This window comes from Topomyia yanbarensis, chromosome 3 (assembly GCF_030247195.1).
Source record: "Topomyia yanbarensis strain Yona2022 chromosome 3, ASM3024719v1, whole genome shotgun sequence".
Taxonomy (NCBI): Eukaryota; Metazoa; Arthropoda; class Insecta; order Diptera; family Culicidae; genus Topomyia; species Topomyia yanbarensis.
The window spans coordinates 288,865,022-288,887,603 of record NC_080672.1 but is presented as its reverse complement, the minus strand read 5'-3'; the positions used below and the strand labels follow the sequence as shown (position 1 = coordinate 288,887,603).

General features: G+C 41.4%; 1 protein-coding gene across 2 annotated transcripts in view; it reads left to right on the top strand.

The window, feature by feature from the left end:
- LOC131690751 (neuroligin-4, Y-linked) overlaps positions 1–21,661 on the top strand; it is a 59,757-nt gene extending 38,096 nt beyond the window's left edge. Inside the window, exons 1-2 of one of the 2 annotated variants that reach the window (XM_058976722.1) lie at positions 20,044–20,103; positions 20,178–21,661. In XM_058976722.1, the coding sequence (XP_058832705.1) occupies positions 20,076–20,103; positions 20,178–21,661 (1,512 nt within the window). In that variant the 5' untranslated portion in view covers positions 20,044–20,075. Of the gene's footprint in view, positions 1–20,043; positions 20,104–20,177 lie in introns of those variants that run through there. The other variant, XM_058976721.1, reaches the window with a different exon arrangement.
- The last annotated feature ends 921 nt before the right edge of the window (positions 21,662–22,582 follow it).

The following is a 22,582-nucleotide window of genomic DNA, read 5'->3' as shown; positions in this document are numbered from 1 at the left end:
ATTGTATCGATAAGGTTCGTTGTGGGAAAAGCTATGGGAATCATGTGTATGACTTCTATGGAAGGGATATCGAAAAGTGTGTTTACTGTGGGGGAAATCCATATGACCCTCCGACATGTCCCGCATACAAACAGCGTGAGGAAAAGCTGAAGCGTTCCCACCCCGACTTTTTGCATAAATGCTAAAGATAACTACGAAACCCGTCTCTACGAATATCCACACCGTATTGACTACTGATGAAGGCGACTCTTATGAACCCCTAGGAGGAACATCTTCTGTTGCGCATGAAAGTAATAGAAAAGAAAGGAACATTTCCTCTCGTAAGCTTCGTTGTAAAGGCCAGAATATGTCCCTTCCCAGTACTTCTTGCAACATTAAAATCCCAAGTGCTCCCATATCTCAACCAGAAACCAGCGCTGGATTAATAAAATTCACTTATATTGTGTACCGAATTTCCATAACTTTATATCTTTCTGTCATGGGGTTGCCTTCATGATGATAATCAATCTACCTCACACATTGACAACTTCAATGTGCCCAGTTTGAACACGGATTCCGGGTCTTCCAGCGCGCCCGAGCGTCTTAGACTTGTCTCTCTGCTCGACATCGCTACGGTTAGATTGCATACGGATGGCAATCCCAGATCCCCAAGGCAGCAACCAACTGCCAATCGTAATTACTATTGCTAACGGTTCAGGCTCACCGAATACAATCACTGTTTAGTATGACCTTACACAAAATATTGATTGGAAGAGCTACGCGTCCGCGAAGTCCGGCAAAATCGAGTTCACACTAAAGCTTCTTTCGGAGGAAGAATACGGGTTTTTGGCTAGCTTGATTCTCGACACCGCGATTCAAACTCAGACTAAACGCGTACTATACGCGGACTGTCTTCCAACCCATAGTGGATCAGAAAGTGCTCAAACGTATACACGAGGAAGGCTGCGTATAAGATCTTCCGGGATGACGGGTTACCCGCTAGCCATCGACAGTACGCGGCGTTAGAAACGCGAATGAATAGTTTCGCGAAAACCAAGACACGTAGTTACTGGCGCCAGTTCGTTGATGGATTAATGAGATAAACATCGATAACCACTCTTTGGAGCACTACCTGGCCTATGCGAAACCGAAACAGTACTAACGAGAGCGTAGAATATTGAAACCGTTGGATATTCGATTTCGCCAATCTACTGCGCCGTGTCCCCTCGCGGTACGGCGAACGAAACACTTTTTTCGATGAGATTTGTGACATTTGTACAGAGGTTTTCCCAACCACTTCGCCCAGATGATCGAAGAGCATTTCTGCAACCTTTGCTAGTCAATATGAATGCGTCCGATCCGTCTCTCCGTCTGCGATTCCAAGCTCTTTTTGAGTCTAACAAGTTCAGCTTTCCTTCGAGGGGCTCCTCTAGAAGCACACATAATTCGATTTTTTTTTGATAGGGTAATTTCGGGAGAGATGCCGCATCAGGAGAGATGCCGCACTTTCTATATCTCGTATATAAGGACACTTTTATACGGTAATATGATTTTGTTAGCTTGTCTTTTGAAGAATTACAACACTGGAGATGTAAAATAATCCTTATTATTAACTTACAATTTTTTTATTAATGATTATGTGCGTCCAGTTGCATCACGGAGTGCCGAAAGTTTTTCGTTTCGTTTTTTAAAATCGTTCGATTTTTTTTCTTGGTAAATCATGTATCGGTTGAGTAGCTGGGACCTTCCAGAAGGCATTCTGATCATGAGCACTGTCATCCATAATTTCAGAGGAAAATGTCGTCGTGCGGTATCTCGGCAATTGGGAGAGATGCCGCATCAAAATTTCAGGTGAGATGCCGCACTCGATGGCGGAGGATACGTAGCTAAAATGTATTTTTTCACCTCGAAATGTCATTAAATGATAATTTGCGTCAGGTATAGTTTATTAATAAGGTATATCAACTTACTAAAGGACCTAACACAGTGACATATAGGAATATGAGTCTATTTATCTATATATTTGAACGGGCGATATATATCTAAGTATTAGTTACCTCGGTTTATTCTTTAAAGTTTCAGGCACTAATTTTCGTGAACGTATTGAATTGATGCTTTTTAAAATGAATCTTTCAAGAACAAACCAAAGTTATATAAATACATTGTTGGAAGAAACAACCAAAAACTGCTTTTAAGGAACCCCTACCAATATATCGCTCGTACAAACATATAAATAAACAGTACGCTTGATTAAGTTACTCCAACTTAGCCGTTATACAAGGTTGCAAAAATAAAATATTTTTAAAATGTTGAATAAAAAATGTTTCTAGAAATGGTATTACCCCTTTAAGAAAAATGATGGTGCTGGCCGATTTATAGGTGTAATCAAACTTCATGAAAATCAGCTGAAGACCCCTATCACAAAACATCAATGATAGCTAAAAATACTTTTGTTCGCCATTTTTCAGTTTGTGACCATGGTGCGGCATCTCTCCCGCATATGCGATATCTCACCCGCACATGCGGCATCTCTCCCGCAATGACCTTTTTATTAAAAAATGTTCAAGGAAATTAGATTATTTTTTTTCATAAAAAAAACCATTTCACAGTATTTTCGAAACTTGTCGCAATTGATAAAAATGATTTTATCAAATATTGAATGGTTTACTTCGATGCAGGATCGATTTTAAGAAATGTGCGGCATCTCTCCCCAAATTACCCTATGCTGCTACTATAACTGAATTTTTTATTCACGATCTTATCCAAGTTACTGGAATATGCAATCGTCACAAAGTTATTTAAAGAACATTGATTTTTGTCTGTTTGACTGTGGCAACAACCTGTAGAATACCAGGAATAAGCTCAATTTTACCAACGAGGGTGGGCTATCCATAAACATAAATAATTTTGGAATCTATCTACTATCTTCTCAAATGAAGTAAATGAAATTGTTGACAGTCCAGTTGACATCGACCATATTTACAAAAATCTACCGTAGAACAAGGCATTTGATTTATTCCGAGGAGAAACAGAAATTTAAAAAAATGTGTTATTTTCAGTGCATCATTAACCCTTAAAGGGACAAACCAATTTTTTCAAATCTTTTGAAAATTGTCTTAGAGCTTCAATACGTTACTATGATAATTTTGAGATGGTTTTCGCAATGTAGTTTTAAAACAACATTGCGCATTAAGGGTTAAATCATCCTTACACAATCCTCTAACAGTGAAGTAGGTTTAAAAAACTATAGCAATGTTAATGACCCCAGATGCTGACGTAATTGTCTGATAACTACTCTAATGGCAGTAAGCTCCACGGTGCACAAGCTCTTGTTACATCATTCTTGTATTAAAATACTTGGTGAGCTCCAATCCAACCGTTTATGTCATTTTTCGACAAACATATGATTAGAGCGTAAAAGCCAACTATTAAAATTCGCTTTGAGTGCAAGTTTTCTCTTTCATTAACTGCTGTGAACTGCTAACGGCTAGTAACAGTTTGTTCAGAATTCCCCTACAAAAAGAATTTTGACAGTTGGCTTTTCGCCGTAATCATTTGTTTGTTGAGCTTTTTTTGAAAGATTCAACAATCACAAGATTCAACATTTGGCTCATGTAAGTAGGCTTTGTGTAAATTTTCGTATATTAAAGTTTAAAAATTGAGAAAACCAGGTATGCAAAGTTCTATTTTGCCTTTCTTTCCAATTGTATAAAACTATCCTTTGTTGTTTTTGTCAGGTTTGTGAACAACGACAACCTCATATAGGAAGGTCCAAACATGCGTCAAAACGAAAACTGCCTCTGTGTTCGTATGTGTGACAGTTTCTTCGGCGAATGGCAGCGTCTAAGTCATCAATACCAAGTTTTATAGGCTGTCTCTGTTCACTATTTTTTGCAGGTTGCTGCTATTAGTATTATAGGAATGACATATTATATTCTCTTGAACCAGACGAATCATAGGCCTAAAATTAAGAATAAGGAGACGGTATTAGCCAGATCAGAGCTTATCGCAGTAAGTCAGTTAAATGCCTTTTGGTATTAGCGGAGGCTCGAACTATATGTTTTCCACACGTCAGGTTAACAGGACATGAGCCCGACTAAGTCGGACATACCGAGGAAAAACGGTCTGTTGTAAATTGAACTGAACGACTTTGGGATACGATATCCCTAGGTGGTTGGCCGGGGGTTGGTCACTTCACAGTCTTAAGAATAACACACGCAGCAGTTGTAATTAGAATGGTCACGCAACGGTCGATTAATGGGTCTGACGGTAGCATTATGAATTTGTGGAAGGGTGATACAGACCGCACGTCACGTGGCCCACGCGCGAATTTTATTGTAATGAGTGATGCAAGGAAATTTCCAGTGAAACCCGTCGCAACCCATTTAGTTTAAGGCCACACGATAAGCGCTGAGTCAACAGCTCAATTAAAAAACTATTTGGGCTGTTAGTATCATTAACGGTAATAACACCTAATTGTAGTTGAGCTCATAGTTTATGAAACTGTCGATTGGAAATCTTTCCAAAATTAGGCTGAGAAAAATGAGACAGAGTAGTAGCAACTAAAAAGTCGTGCTTCCGTAATTACATATACGCTCTCAACCATAAGTTGGAAGTCTTCACTCGATGAGCTGAACCCTACACGACATCCAGAGATTGCGTGTTATTTCTGGAATGGGGTGTATTCACAGCAATTTGCATATCGATTTTCTATGGCGAAGAATTCTTTTACTAGATTCTTTGTTTCATTAGTATTTCCTGGGCGGTGGCCTTCTCGCCACATTGGAAACCGTTCTTGACTGGGGTCGTCCCGTTTTCCAAGGGTTGTTTTGTTTTACTCGTGTAGTTTTTTTTTGTACGGGTAGCTAGTTTTTGTGGTTTATGCATACCTCGCGGAGGTAAAGACGCCGCCGATTCACATCGCCTCATAAATTGTTTCATTTCTTTAATATTCATAGTGCTGCATAGTTTACCATACCAAATTGTTCCGATGATGATGGTGGTTGGTGAAGGTCCTCTCATAAATGTCTGCTAGTATGGAAAGCGGAAGAATGTGCCAAAGGTTAAAATTGTTATTGGAACAGTTTTTCATTGAGGAAGCTACGCTATAAAACTAATTTCATAGACCTTGAAAAATGATTGCGGTGTATTTTCATCTACCTTAAAACTACCTTGATACCGCATTTTTTGGCCATTTAATTCAGGATTAATACACAGTAAAATGAATTTCTCATTATTATGCATCCAATCGTTATGTACCCGCTAGAAAGTGACTGCAAAATCTATGGGAAAATCACTCTTGAAGTTTCAAGGAACTTAGCATAAGAGATACCTCATTATGTCGAAACAAAAGACGGTTCACACTACGAGATTATGTGAGATTATTTCAACCAGAATAAAGTTTGCTATTTAAATAAGATGTTTTCCAATTGTACACAACTTGCATATCAATTGCAAGTGAGCACCTGTGCTCTTAATAAATATGCACGGAAAACAATCCATTCATAAATTCATGAAAAAAATCAAGATTTCGCGAATTAATCAATTTACGATAACCGTGATCAACTTCCTGAAATTATGTTGTTTTCTGGACATGTTTATTTATTTTTTTCATATAACTATGTTCATTTAGGCCCAAATGCGGTAGCTAAACGAGGCCGATAATTCATTTTTTAAAGGTACATGGCACGTGTTAGTGGAGGAAGAGAAAACCGTATTTAGGGGCGACTTGCTCCCCTCTTATGTTAGTGAAGGAAAAAGGTAGGAAGTGGGATACATATTGTAAAATTTTGTAAATTGACATTGTCGTTGGTTGGATGATTATTGGAACTCCGATACTGTCATGATGTTCTTGTGACGTGTGTCATTATGTTCTGGATGGACGGTTACCAAGAAGGGTATGCATCGTAGACTCGTGAAGCAATGCCCTATTGTAGATACAGGGAGAGGTTGACGAGGTTCTACTGTGAATGAGAGAGGAAAATGCATTCAACTCGGTCATCAATAGTTTTGAAAAAGATGTAGATAATAAAAATGTTGGGGTGGTCATGGCTTGCCAGGACGTCCCGCACTGGAACATAGGGTGATCTACGTCAGGCCCGAAGGGAATCTATTAGTTGGGACCTGGCAACACAGTACTCTGCGCACAGCCAAACAACATACTCGATGTCGTGATAGCTATTCTCACAAACACAATGATTACTGTCAGCAAGCCCTATACGACGGAGATGCGCATCAAACGTGTAATGGTTGGACATGAGTCTTGACATCGTACGAATAAAGTCCCGGTTTACATCCAAGCCCTTAAACCAAGCATTCGTTGATATCTTCGGGATAAGGGAATGTAGCCACCGTCCCAGATGCTCATTGCTCCATGAAGTCCAACTCTCGAGCGTCCTCTGATGAGAGATACTAAAAAAATCATTGAGGCAAATTGGTCTTTGGTATGTGTCGCCTTCGAATGCGCCCACCTTGGCTAAAGAGTCCGCCTTCTCATTGCCCGCAATAGAACAATGTGACGGGACCCAAACCAAGGTAATCTGGTAAAAATTTTCAGATAACGCACTCAGATATTCCCGTATTTTCTCGTGGAAATACTGTGACTGCTTCCCAGGCTTCGTCGCACGGATGGCCTCAATGGAGCTGAGACTGTCCGAAACGATAAAGTAATGGTCTGCGGACAGGGTGTCAATGATATACTGAATGGTAGCCATTTGAAATGGTAGCTAATTCTGCGACGTAAATTGAAGCAGGATCATTGAGTTTGAATGAGGCAGTAAGATTTTCGTTGAAGATATCGAAGTCTGTGGCCCCGTCGAGAATTGCACCATCAGTGTAGAACATTTTGCCGCAGTCGACTTGATGGTATTTATTATAGAAAATATTTCGGACAACTTGTGGGCGAATGTGATCCGGAATTCCACAAATCTCTTCCTTCGTGGATGTGTCGAAAAATACAGTTGTATCAGAAGTATCTAAGAGATGAGCACGGTTAACGTTATACGAAGATGAATTGATGCTATGTGCCATGTAATCGAAGTACAAGGACATGAATCGGGTCTGAGAATTAAGCTCGACAAGCCTTTCACAATTTGCAATCACCAATGGGTTCAAAATATCGCATCGAATGAGCAATCCATATGAGAGATCCCAAAATCGATTTTTAGTGGAAGGATGCCCGCCGGTGTTTTGTTCGCGGTATTGTGAGGTGACGCGGCGCAATAGATTTTTTGTGCCGGGGTGGAATCCGGACAAACCTTCTTGGCGAAATCGAATATCCAACAGTTTGAATATTCCATGCTCTCGTTAGTACTGTTTCGGTTTCGCATACACACTTAACCAGCCAAAAGTCGTTCGGTAATTTTTTTTGAGGTGCTGAACAGTAAAACAATATTTTTACGGAGATTTCAGCAATCAGATTAAAAAAATACAGAACAATTTGTAATTCTTAACGACTGTCGGTAATTTCCCCAAGCGATTGCTGAACTCCGCTTTGGTTTTAACTGAATTTGTCAAAATCTTTTTTTTTTCAGTAGAAGAATACTGCTCAGTAAAATTGAACTGACTGTTCAGCAAAGCGATTTCAAATTACTGTACTCCGTAAACTTTTACAAACCTATTACCGCAAATGTCAAATTTTTTCAGTCGCCATTTTAAGGAAAAACTCGCGACGCGCTTGGGGTGTTAAACAAGTTTAAGCGTATTCTTGAGTGTTTTTTATACCTCGAAGGTGAGAAATGGATCAAATTATTCAAACACTCAGTGCAGAAGATGCGGGTGTTGAAGATTTATTTTGTAAGTACTTTTTTTCATTACAATTCTTTCACATTCTTAGATTGGAGATTCAAAAAAATGGCGGATACGAATGATTCAATAAAATGCTTTTTCTGTAGACGTTATGTTCCCGGTTACATAAACGGACTAAGCCGTCATGTATCTTGGCACATTACGAGAAAAGATTTTCGAACTGATTTTTATTTATTTGATTGTACATTTGCTCAATGCCGGATGACGTATCAAAACTTCTCCAGTTTGAAGCGCCATATAAAAAACAAACACCCTCAACGATCCATTTGCCATGACGTAGAGAATTGTCAATTACCGGATCTTGACGAACAAAGTTATGAGACACAAACCGCTGAAGAAAAGGAAGATTTCTCTTCTCTCACAACTTTGGAGGAGATCAAAAAAACCGTTTCTTTAAGTATCTGCAAACTCACAGCAGATGCTAGCTTGCCGCACTGTAAAATCAGAGAAACGGTGAAAATATGTGAAAACACTGTTGGGAAGCTTTCGGAATATTATGAAAAACAAACCAGGTCATTCTTGGTTGCCAATGGGATAGACGTCAGAAGCAAAACCACCCAAATATTTTTCAACATGTTCAGAAATGTTGATCTTTTGAGTGATGTTCAAACATATTCTCGACAGAAAATTTTTCTGGAAAAACTAGCTGTAGAAGTTCCCATACCTGTACCGAAGTGTGTCGGAACACGCAACGCTATTCGCTATAAAAATAGTGCTCCAAAACTAACAACATGCTACGAGACCTTTACGTATATACCTATAATAGATACACTTAAACTAATTTTTCGTAATGCACACAACCGAAAGCTTCTTCACGCAAGCGAATCTTCCGAGAAAATGGGTATGAGAGAATACAGTTCGTATGCAACTGGGAAACAATTTATGTCTAATGATTATTTCAAACAAAATCCAGATGCAATTAGACTTACGTTATACCAAGACGACGTTGAATTGGGAAACGCTCTGAGCTCACGTGCAGGAAAGAACAAAATCTCAAATTTTTGTTTTAAAGTGCAAAATTTTCCTGCGAAGTGGAATAGTTCACCTAAAACAATATTCCCTCTTATGTATGTACTATCCACAATCACAAAGCAAAAGGGTTTCAACAAGATTTTGGAACCATTAGTAGCTGATCTCAAAAAGCTTGAGCATGGAGTTACTCTTTATTATGGATCAGAAAAGTTTGTTCTGCGTGCCCTGGTTACGATGTTTATTGGTGATTCTCTAGCAGTTCATGACGTGTTTGGCTTGTTAAGCCCAAGCGCCAATTTTTTTTGTCGGATATGCACAATATCACGCCCAATTTTTAAAGAAGATGTAACCAAAAAATTTCCCTTGAGAACTCTTCAATGGTATAACAAAAACTTGGAAGCAGTACAGGCCGGTGAACTAAATCCATCTGAATGCGGTTTGCGAAAAGATGGATGCTTGCTGAATACACTTGAAAATTACCATATTACAAAAAACTGGACACTAGATCCAATGCACGATTTGGCCGAAGGCGTTATTCCTGTGACACTCCAGTTGGTTCTTAGTCGATATTATAGAGACAAAGATTTCGGATTTTCCAAAGAGTTCATTAATAACAGAATAAACACGTTCAACTATGGGTACGCGGATCGTAAAAATCGTCCGATGGGTAATTTCACTAACGACATGTTAAAGTCACCGGGTGTTCATAGATTAAAACAGACCGCAGCGCAGAACCTATTGCTTTTGAGATCATTTCCATTTCTATTTGGTCACATAGTGTCTGAGAATTGTACGCTGATAACAATGATCGGTCATTTGATCAACATCACAAGAATTTTATTATCTCCGGTTGTGACTGAAAATATGTTGATTTGGCTCGATGAACATATTCGTCTGTACAGCGATATTTTTTGCGAGAATTTCAAAAGACGGATAAATAAACTACATCATTTGCAACATTATTCGGAATGTATAAGACAAAGTGGTAGTGCTGTACAATTCAATTGTATGCCATTTGAACAGAAAAATAAACCTGCCAAACGTCAAGCTGGCAATTGTCGAAATTTTAAGAATATTAGCAAAGTTTAGCAGAACGACAAAGTTTCGCTATGGTTGTAGATTTGCTCGATAATCCTTTTCGGAATAAGCTTATTTTCAAACAGAATTTGAAGATCCAGCAAGAGGATACACTGAGCAACTATTATCTGGAAGAACATCAAATAATCAATTGTCTGAGCGCCGTCGAAATCAATGGGATAGAATTCCGCAAGAATCTAATAGTTGCTATAAAGTCTCATCAAAATATGCTTTTCCCGTCATTCGGAGTTATTCAGGAATTAGTCGAAGCCGATAATGAGGTCCATTGTTTGTTGAAATTATGCGATACAGTGGCATACGACGAATTCTTACAGGCCTATGAAGTTGAAGTTTTACTGACTCAACAGTTTGCTCACATCGATGAGATATTTCAGCACACGACGTTTTCATTTTGGAGCCCTTATCATAGTAAAACTAAATATATATCCCGGCGTCTATTTAATCAAGATTACTAGGTTACAACTTTACAATAACTATAGATTTGGTGAGTCTTTCCAATTTTCTTCTTAGCGGTTAGTAACATAAACAAAAGTGATGTTTTTGTTCTTATATTGTGAGTTATGACAGCCAGAATTCATCGGGAATCTGATGCAGAATTCTGTCAGAATTCTTTCGAAATTAAAGCAACCGATTCGAGCACAGTCGGGTTTTGATTTTGAGTCAAACCCAGTGAACGAAAAGGCGACTAGGCGGGTTTCAATGGCCGCCGACGATTGATAGACTAATTGAAACTTTGTTCTAGGCTACCCGCCATAACTTTCCGTTTGCTACGAATATAGGGTGGGTACATTTGAGTTGGAAATCTGACAGAATTCTGAAATAAGGGCCGGATGTTTTGACTAGGAAGGCTGTGCTGACCCCGATACGGAAAAGAAAGGTGTACATATGCCTCATTTTTGAGTGTTTGGGTTTAAATGTCAAACTAACAAGAACGACATAATAAACCCTTTAATTGTTAAACTCGATTGACACGTACGTTTGCTTTCTTTTCTAGTGTCAGAGGGAATAGACGATATAAATATTTTTATGGAACTGAACGAGCAAGACTTTTTACGTTTACAAATGAAAACTAAACTGATCAAGGCAATCCAACGAATTCAGAAAAAACTAATGATCGAGCCTATTGTTGAAGAAGTGATCGATGAAATAAAAATTGGAGAACTAAGAGAATTAGAGAACGACAGTGATGATACAGATGAAGAGAGCGAATCAAGAGCGAAAACAAGGATGGAAACTGAAGACCAAAATAATCCCTACAGAGGAATCAAAGTTGAAAAGGTAAAAAAGTTTATTTTTGTTTCACAGTATATATTCAACGGGTTTTTTTGTTTCCCAGGTTATCAACATCGACAAAGTATTCAAGAAAACGTGTGATGGCAGGGCTGTGATGGAAACTTTAAAGAGCGCTGGGAAAGCAGATGATAGAACCCTTTCAAAAATTAATAAAGTTCTGTGTGAATTTCTAAGAGCAAATTATGGAGTGTAAGCTTTTAAAAATCAATCACCAATCATATTCAATCATCATGAAATAATATATCTTTACAGAAGACCATCGTCATTCTACAAAAACATGACGGCTTTATCTCTAGTCGAATCATATCCACAATTGCGTTCGTCTACTCCCGACATACCGCAAGCTTTATGGTTTCATGCGCATGCTCGAGGAAAAAATCGCCATACCGGAAGAATCCATTACCATTTGGAATACCTCGTGCGTAAATCGAATGACCGAATCATCCAAAGAACCAAGAATGTTCTCGAGCAGTCAGCAACAACTGAGCATAGGATGCAAAAGGATATTATTGTTGATGACGCAGTTAATATTCAAGATATGGTAAATCAATTGAATTCAAATATGGTCCAATATTATTTTCTTTCTTCATGCCCACAGACTACTGAACTAAAATTCATTTACCCTGGTCCAAATACACGAGCACGAATAATGGAATTGTGGGCTGAAACATTCGCCGATCGTAATGTGTACCGTAAGAACGGTTTTTTCGATCAATATTTGCGGGAATATCCTGTGACTGCTAGCTTTGATGGAGAAATGGTTAGTTTATATTATATAAATAAACACAATGACGAATAGTTATTGTTATATTTCAGATAACACTTGATTTCCAACGCATGTTTCCGAACGCACCTGATTTTTGGACGGAATTCGATTTGATGCAAGCAAAAGTTCTGCGTGCCTATCCAGATTTGTTGAAACATATTACGAATAGTAATATTTATTTACATGCAATGAGATGTCATTAATTAATATATTCTTATTTATAACAGATGATATCAGAACACTGGGAATCATTCGCTTGAAAAACCCTAGTCGGGGAATGAAGAGAAATCGTAACACAAGCCATTCAAAAGACAATCCGTTGATGGGAATCGTGGAATGGATACAAGTATTTTTTTAAATAATAGATTTAAATAATGTAATTTTGCACAATATTTATTTTAGGCTGATGATCCAATTCCACAAACAATGGAAGACAATCCTATGCTCTACATTCGGGGAGAGTTTCCCGACGATGGCGGAATTGGCATTGTCGCTTGGAAAAGCACGGAAATAACCATCGAACGTAATTTTCGTTATTGTTTCGAATTGCTTTGTCAAACGATTATTGTTTTCAAAGCAACTTGTCGGCCCAGCGACAAACAATTTTTTTCTTTTATTTTGAGTTCATTACTGCGAGTGAACAATTTTACTACAACCGGAGAAAAATTCCAGAGAAGTTTGGAGTAGATTAAACTCAAAACACATATGATTACAAGTAATAATAAATCTTTTAAAATAAATCTAGCTTAAATTCAACCAAACTTCATTTAAAACCTGAGACAATTCCTATTTTTTAATAGCTCTTTTCCACTATAATTAACTGAATAAACAGTAAAATCGGTTTCGAATTACTGAGCAAGTCAGTACTTTTTTGTTGTTGTCATCTGGAATTTACCGAAAAATAACTCAAAAGTTTACTGACTAAACAGTTTATTTTGACATTTAACTTATTATTGTTACTGAGCAAGCCAGCATTTCATTTTTCTGTCATTAGAGATTCACCGAAAAAGATTTCAAAATTTTACTGAATTATCGGTTTATTTTGACATTAAGTTTATTTTATTATTGCTGAGAAGTCGGTAAGGAAATTGTTTTACTGGGGTGATTACCGAACGTTTTGCTGTTCAAAACCCCAGCAAATTTTTACTGTACCCAGTAATAAAAACTAAGTGTGTACGTTGGGTCGTGCCCCAAAGAGTGCTAATCGATGTTTCTCTTGTTAACCCGTCGACAAACCGGCGCCAATAACTGCGTTTCTTGGCTTTCATTAAATTTTTCATTCGCTTATCTAATATCGCGTACAGTCGATAGCTAGCAACTAACCTTTCGTTCCGGAAGGCTTTATACGCCGCAGCCTTCTCCGCGTATACATCAGAGCACTCTTTGTCCCACCACGGGTTGGGAGAACATTTTTGAGTGTTCACGCCGGGTACCTGTTTCATCTGAGCTTGAATCGTGGTATTGAGAATCGAGTTGGGCAAAAAATTATACTCTTCCTCCAAGGGAAGTACCTGTGTCGAATCGATAGTATTTGATATCGCAGCAGCGTAGCTCTTCCAATCAATGTTTCGTGTGAGGTTATAGGGAACATTGATTGGTTTGGAAGATTTTGAACGAGTGGTGATTGCAATTACAATCGGCAGGTGGTCACTACCGTGGGAATCAGATATTACCTTCCACTTGCAATCTAACCGCAGTGATGTCGAGCATAGAGATATGTCCAGTGCACTTGCTTGCGCTGGTGGTCTAGGAATCCGTGTCATTTCCCCTGTGTCATATTGTCATATTGAAGTTGTCACAAAGGTCTTGAATTGTTGAGGATCGATTATCGTCGTACAGACATCCCCACCCTGTACCGTGAGAGTTAAAGTCTCCAAGAAGCAGGCGGGGCGAGGGAAGGTGTTCAATCACGTTGGAGAATCTTCGATATCCCATCATGGCGCTAGGAGGAATGTAAATAGAAGCAATTCAAAGATTATTGCCTTTGATTGTGGTTTGACAAGCAACAACTTCAATGTCTGGTGTCGAAGGGAGATTGATTGTATTGATTGAAGGAGTATCACTTTTTGATCCCTAAAAGTACCCCTTTATATGAGTCTACTCGATCCAAGCGGATAATGTTAAAATCGTGGAAATTGAGGTTTATATTAGAAGTAAGCCATGTTCCACATAGGGAAAAGGCTTCACAATGATTGTAATCTAGCAAGTGTTTTAATGGTTAAATTTTGGGGATAATACTTCTGTAGTTCCACTGTAAGACAGTGATTTGATCCGTGATTCCGTTTAATAAGTTAGCCATCGAAGGATACGATCGCTGCAAGGAGGGGCCATTGTTCAGTCAACTGTTTTACTGTTGGTAGAATAGCAACCAGCAAACTTTTCAGAGGATCGGTAATGTTGAAAGCTGTGAATATCCAGTCCGCAATGTCAGAAAATTTAAGGAATCCCGTTTTAGGTTGAGTTTCTGACTGTAAAATGGGAGCACTTGGGGTATTCGGTGCCCCGGGGAGTGCTGGGAACTCCTGGTTGTATCTCAATTTCTCAAAACTAGGAGGTATTATCTTCGGATTTGTAGCAGCACTTCCAGTTGATGGATCATTTTTATTTTGTACCCTTGTTTGTGACAATCTAAGACCCTTAAGTGGAAGTTCGGGTGAGTTTGGACTAGGTCTTTTCCTAGTGTTTCCAAGTGGAGCCAAAGAATGCCCCTCGCAAGGGTCGTTAGAGGCGTTATCGTCAGTTGGCAAGAGAGCGTATGGGTTTTTAGAGATAAGTGGAACAGCTCTTTTAAGCATTTCTGCGTAAGAGCGTTTGGAGCGATGACTGTCGAATTGCTTGCACTCAAAAATCTTAACTGATTGAAGATTAGGGTCCTTAAAGCGGCCAACCCCATCATTCATCAGATCATCGACAGTTAGACCCGCATCACTTACCACACCGTCGATCTCCACATCACGAGAAGGAATGTAGACGCGATACTCCAGCGTAAAGAGGCTATTGCTAACGATACCATTGGCCTGTTTCAAGTCAGTTATCTGACTGAACCTTTTTAATCTCGGTGACGGCCGAGTAACGTTTTGTCAGCTCCCGTGCAACAGTAATACTGTTTAACGGTTTATTTTTGGGCCGAAACTATACCACCCAAAGACCAGCGGATCTATCCTGGCAAACCTTGACTCGGGAGATCCCTGTCAGGTACGCGGGTGGAAGTCCGATCACTTCGATAGCGAAGCTTTCACCGCGGCCCTGGGACTGGAGGCCAACACCGACAGTCTAAGCGGGCATGCGCTGGTAGCTGTTCTATCACGCGGGTGCAACGCCACTATGCCGAGAAAAACACTGCCAAGAAACGGCAGATGCCCGGTATACTGGTGGAGTGCCGAGATTGCAGCTCTACGGTCAGCCTGCCTCAGAGCTAGACGTAGGATGCAAAGAGCTCGCACCGAGGATGCAAGAGAGAACCGGCGTGAAGTGTTTCGAGCTGCGAAATTGGCCCTTAACAAGGCTATTAAAAGCAGCAAGAGAGCGTATTTCGACAACCTGTGTGAGAGTGCCAACGCGAATCCGTGGGGTGACGCCTACAGGATAGTGATGGCCAAGACCAAAGGGGGCTCTTCACACCCAGAACGGTCTCCGGACCGGTTGGCGACGATTATCGAAGTACTCTTCCCGTCTCGAGCCACAAGCCCCTGGCCACCTGCACTACGAGACAGTGCGGGCACGGCCGAAACAGTGGCTCCGGTGACGAATGAAGAACTACTCGCAGTGGCTAAATCCCTAGCAATGAACAAAGCTCCAGGGCCGGATGGAGTTCCAAACAGCGCTCTCAAGGCAGCGATCATAGCGAACCCGAACATGTTCAGGCTAGCTATGCAGAGGTGCCTTGACGAGTGCCGTTTCCCCGATAGATGGAAAAGGCAGAAATTGGTGCAGTTGCCGAAGCCCGGGAAGCCGCCAGGCAACCCATCGGCGTACAGACCAATCTGTCTGATCGACACGACTGGCAAACTGCTTGATAGGATTCTCCTCAAGAGGCTAACCCCGTACGCGGAAGGTACGGACGGCCTGTCAAGCAACCAGTTTGGCTTTCGAAAGGGTAAGTCCACAGTGGACGCTCTCAACTCAGTGGTAAATACTGCCGAGATAGCAATCCAACGAAAAAGGCGAGGCATTCGATACTGTGCGTTAGTGACACTTGACGTGAAGAACGCATTCAACAGCGCAAGCTGGCATGCCATCGTGCTCTCGTTACACCGGCTTAGCCTACCGGTGGGTCTGTACCGGATCCTGGAAAGTTACTTCCAGAACCCCGTACTGCTATACGAGACCGATGCCTGTCAGAAAAGGGTTCCGATTACCGCCGGAGTCCCGCAGGGCTCGATCCTAGGCCTGGTGCTTTGGAACCTCATGTATGACGGGGTTCTGAGACTGAAGTTCCCTCCTGGGGTCAAGTTCGTCGGCTTTGCCGACGACGTAACCTTGGAAGTCTACGGGGAGTCAATCCCTGAGGTAGAACTAACCGCAGAACACGCGATCAGCACGGTAGAGGAATGGATGAGCGCGAGAGGCCTGGAGCTCGCTCATCATAAGACGGAGGTAGTTATCGTCAACAACCGCAAGTCGGCACAACATGCAGTTATCCATGTGGGAGAAGTCGCGATCACTTCACAGCGAAGTCTGAAGTCTCTCGGAGTCATTATAGACGACAAGCTGACCTTCGGCAGCCATGTCGACTATACATGCAAGAGAGCGTCGACTGCTGTTGCGGCTCTATCGAGGATGATGTCCAACAGCTCATAGGTGTGCGCCAGTAGACGTAGGTTACTGGCAGGCGTTGCCGTATCTATCCTCAGGTACGGCGGCCCGTCATGGTCAAGAGCACTGAGGGTAACCAGTTACCTACAGAAACTGGAGAGCACCTACCGCGTGATGTGCCTCAGAGTGATATCTGCCTACCGCACGGTATCACACGATGCATCCTGCGTGATAGCGAGCATGATGCCAGTCGGGCTGGTCATTCGGGAAGATGAGGAGTGTTTCGAGCTACGTGGAAATAGAGGAGCCCGCGATCGCACCAGGGTGATGTCGGTCGCCAGATGGCAGCGTGAGTGGGACAACTCCTCGAAAGGTAGGTGGACCCACCGGCTGATACCTAGCATATCGAGCTGGGTGGGAAGACCCCATGGGGAAGTTCACTTCCACCTGACACAATTCCTGTCAGGCCATGGCTGTTTCCGACAGTACCTCCACAGGTTCGGGCACGCGGAGGTCCCAGCCTGCCCGGACTGCCCAGGTGTAGACGAAACTGCCGAACACATGCTGTGCGTATGTCCTCTTTTCGACGTCGAAAGAAGAGCAATGCTTGACGTCTGTGGCTGGGACACAACCCCTGATAACCTTATTCAGCGGATGTGTCAATTGGTGGAGAAGTGGAACGCAGTCTCGGCTGCTACCACCCAGATTGCCTGTAGGCTACAGGTAATCTGGCGAACCGAGCAACAGACGACGGGCACGGCTAACTAGTGATTGGTTAGTTGGAGCGAAAAAGGCCAAGCGCAAAAAAGGGAGTGAATGGTCTGTTCATGCTGGGGGTAAACCCAGCCACCCCGAAGCAAGACAGAAGAGTGAGTGTATAGGCGTATAAGTCGACTGCCTCATGCCAAGACGGGAGAGTCGTAGCGTAGTATGTTGGGACTTAGCTATCGATGCCTCATGGCGTGGCAGAGGAGTGAAAGGGTGAACATCCAAGTCAGTCTCACACGGCATGTTAAGGGTGAGCACAAAAGTCAGCCTCACATGGTATGGTAGAGGCTAGCACAAAAGTAAGCCTAGCAAGGAATGAAAAAGGTGAGCACACAAGTGAGCCTCGCATGGTATGTCAGAAGTGGGGCCTAAGAAAAATGTCCCAATCGATAAAATCGATAAAATACTTAGCTGGTAATACTAAGCGAGCTAGTAGGTAGGATTACTCCTCGCTGTCCACTGTGTGTATATGCGTGACCTTGACGAGGTAGGATGTTGTTACTTCGCTGAGGCAGTCAGACAAGACCGATGTCGCAACACTTGTTTCGTGAGGTAGCAAATTGCAAATAAATATCACTCGCGGGACTGTTTGTTTGCAGTGCTTTACTATAGTCTCTGCCACAGTAAGCACCTTCGTACAGCCGAAAAAATAAACCACACCGGAGAAAACAAAACGCACTTGTTTCTCGGTACAACGTTTGGTTACGAATGGACGGTGGCTGATTGTTAGAGTTGGCTTTAGTAGATGCGTTTTGACTAGTTGCTTCGGCGCATGTTTTTCCGTTTTTCAAGATTGGCATGTTAAGGGGTCTGCCCGGGATATGTGATTAGCGTTGTTTGCTTATAGGTCACGCCTTCCTTCGGTTATTTGCATTCGATAGTCATGTACGAAGTCATGGTTTAGTCACTCGCATCCTCACAATACGAACGCCGTTGAAAAAATTCTCCAGGTGTCATTCGTAATAGATTCCACTTCTCCATATTGCGACATGATTCGTTTGATGTAATCTTCCCTAGAGCGCGGGGCCAAATCATGGACACGCACGTCCACCATGTCGTTTTTCATATGCGCGGTGATCTTGATTCTGGTGTTATTAAATTCGATCTCGTGTTGCATGTTGTTCTTTGCAATGAAGTTTTCTGCCTGTGCTAAACGTCTAAATGTGATCAAAACACAGTTTTTAACGTGGTGTAGCTGAATATGCGTAACTTCAGCGAGATTAAGCTCCATTATAACCTTAACTAATTGTTCCACTTCCTGAACTGCGGGTCTAACACGAGTGTTATTAAATTCGATCAAAATCGTGTTATCCCGTAGCACGGGCACTTTTGTTTCATTTGGCAAACTCATTTCACTTCACAGCCGGGGGCAATGATACAATTTGTTTGTGCACTGATATAGAACAAAAGCTGGCTTGATTCACTCGTGCCTATAGCCAACTATAGCGTAGCGATATTTTTGCTTCTGCTTTGTGCGAGGTCAGAAGAAAGACTGACGATCGCAGCGCATTGTCAACATGCCTGATTGTTACTGCAGTTCTGTACGACCCAACGTTCGACGGGAGAATGAAGTCGCTCGAGGAATGATATTCTTTAAATAGTCGAGGATGACGTCATTCATAGAAGCGAAGTGTGCTGAGTGCTCAAATCTGTCATATGAGACGCTATTGGTACGATGTTACTTATATGGCAAAAACAACTGATTCAAACAGACACGCGGCACATTTATTTATAACTTTTCGTGTTCGTTTGAGTCACTAAGGTGCTACCTATTGACGGCTTTGCCGGGGATATGGGAGTTTTCTCGTTTCCCGAGATCTATTCATTTTTGCTTGTTTTCTATAGTGTGCTATTGAAATACAAAAACACCAGACCCGTAAATAAAAAAGTTTTTAGCGTTCAAAATAGTGACGCAAAAACGTGAAATCGTTTGATTTTAGATTTTAAAATTACACCCCGACCTAAATAGTGCAGTAAGACATCTTCAATGTCAAAAATACATTTTTTTTACGAGAATAATGATGCTGATTGTACACGTTGAGAAATAATATCGTTGATAACGTAAAGCACGGGAAATTCGCGGCGTTCTTTGAGTGTTTGTATGTTGATGAACATGCAACGTGCTTTGTACGATGGAAGAGTCGTCCAGTTTGGTTTACTAAGTACGTACAAAAGAAATTGTGTTTAGACTGATTCGATGCGTTCTTCGTACAAGAAAGTATATGGGTTCCATACTATGTTGCAATATTCCAAAATAGGTCTGATGTATGTATTGTATAATAATTTTATTGTGTAACGGTATTCAAAATTATGGCTACACCGTTGAAGCCAGCCATACCCTTTGCTTTATTTATTAATGTATTGTAATGCTCCACAAATACGATCTTGAAGTCTAAGATTACGCCTAAATCTCACCCAAATTTTACATTTTCTACAAGTTGGTTTCCTAAGTGTATGCTTATGGGAACATTCGCAGTTTTTCTGCTGAAAGTTATTGAGTTACATTTCTTTACCTTTAGTTGGAGTAGACTTTAGCTACACCATGTGTGGAAGGGATTGATTTCGTTTTGGAATACTTTGACATTTCTTATTTCCATTCTTCGAATGCTTTACTAAAGTCTGTGTAGAAAGTTTCCACATGGTTGCCATTGTCCATTGTATTTACAGTAAATGACACTTAAATACTCAAAACGTGTCATTCATAACTATTAATGTTTCCATTGTTGTTTCTCTTTCACAGCTACCACACCACCAGAGGGCTTTTCGGTACTGGTGATGTTCCCCACTGGCGACTTCGATGGCGATACACCATTCATGCTGAACCCGTTCCAGATGGTTTTCAAGCAGAAACTAATAGTCGTAACCGTGCAATATCGTTTAGGAATGTTTGGATTTTTGAGTACAGGCGACGGGGAGGCTCCAGGCAACTTCGGTCTGATGGATCAAGCAGCAGCACTCTTCTGGATCAATAGAAACATCAAGTTGTTCAACGGAAATGAAGCGTCTGTAACAATTATCGGACAAGGAACGGGTGGTGTTTGCGTTGGTCTCCTACTAACCTCGGGAGAGTGGACGAAAGATTATTTCCACAAAGCTATCATCATGTCCGGGAGCGTGCTGACCGATTCGATGGTCAAGAGTCCTCAGTATTACACACAAGCATTGGATGAAACTGCAAGCATATTCGGCTGCAATCGAAGACCTACGTCCAACTTGATCGAATGTCTACGAAGAGTTCCCGGGCCAGTTTTGGCCGAAAATGCCCCTACCGTAGATTGGGGACCTGTGGTCGATAAAGATCTGAATGCTACTAGCACCCCATTCATCCCTGAGCAACCGATATTACTTGCGCGGCAGGGACAGTTAGGGAAAATTCCGCTCTTGATCGGCTATACCGATATGGAAGAAGGTTTGGAACTGGCCATGGGTGATATCTTGGAAAATGGTATTGCAGCCGAGATGTTCGAAACATTACTTGGCGATGCTGTAATGATGGATCTGTCGCAAATGGACTTCAACGACACCGTTTGCGGAGGAAACATGGAGATAGTAATGGATGCGGTTCAATTTCAGTACAATCCTTATCCACCTACCATGGACCCAATGGTATTAAGAAAACGATACATCGAATTCGCAACTGAACGAAAGTATGTCTCTTCCACGATTGAACTGGCAATGCACATGAGTCAATTAGCGGACACCTATGTGTATCGATTCGATATAAAGCCGCGGACTGATGCGGCCTTGAAAAACATCCCGGAGTGGATGGGTGTACCACACAATTTTGAGCTAATCTTCCTTTGGGGTCTTCCGTATTGGCTGATGTTAGCTGATCAGATGCAGTGGGACAGTGCGGATAAGCGCGTGGCAGACATCGTTATGACCCTGTGGGCCAACTTCGCCAAGTACACAAATCCTACCCAGGTTGGTGTTTACATCAAATGGGATAAATTCACCAACGATGAGCCGGGCGTGTTGATCATCGATCGGTCATTCAACATGAGCGACCAGACGACGATGAACTTTAATGCGGTGAAATTTTGGAACCACTACTACCCCAGTGTTATCAATTTCGCGGCACAGTGCTGCAATTCCACGTACAATGGCGGTAACAGTTACCACAAAATGTTGAGTAGTTCCGTAGTATATAGTGTTGTAGTAGCGAATTTTATATTGTTACAATCATTTATTTACATTCAAATACAATATTTTTTCCAAACGTAACCGTCGGAAAAGAAATGCGAAATTTGTCAGACAATTTGTTTAATATCACCGCCTGCATAATTGATGCAATTTACAAAACAAAAATTTAGGCGCCAGGTTTGAATGTTCGTATCGCTCAAGTACAAGCGTTTCACAATTCAAATTTCAACTTCTTTACACACGCAATTTACCGTTGCGTGCGGAGATTCTTTTCCGCGGCGGTTGTGCATTTTGAACATCGGCTGAACACACCTGAGGGTCATTCGGTCCATTTTCTTGATTATCGCTTTCGTCCATACTATCGCCAATTCGGGATGCGGATGGCGGTCGTGAAATACTCTTCCTTGATTCCTGTCATCGCGTTGGCGTTGCTGGTAGCATCTTCTATTGCGTTGGAGGACGGTTGGGCTTATTTAGATTCTGTTGATAGTTTAGTAAGTGTCAACGTATGCAGAATTGGTAAAAAAGCACATTTATGCCAAAGAGCCAAAAACTATCTACAAATCGAGGAGTTTGCGTATCGTCCTTGTCTCTTCCGAAACTGGGACTTAACCAAAACACCAGATTGTCGCTAGTCCAAATTTAGAGACACAATGGAGAACACATCTAAACGTCTTCTAACATTCGATGTCCAGAAAGAGAAGAATCTCTATATTTATACACATTTTGTGGCCATTTCGGACAAAGAATCTGTAGAATAGATATCACAGCATAGCATAGCACGAACACCTGCACAAATCGTAGATGGAGTTGCAGAAATGAGCATATCCGCTGTCATATACGTTTTCGCCACAATCCGCAATGACGTAGACCCACTCATTTCCTCACACCTGGAAAACGGTAGAATTAACTTAGATATCAAACGGAACAATCAGTGCTCTATTGATTGAGTCTTAGTTCTTTTAACGTTTGGCGCATACCAGCGCCATATTCCAAGAAAAA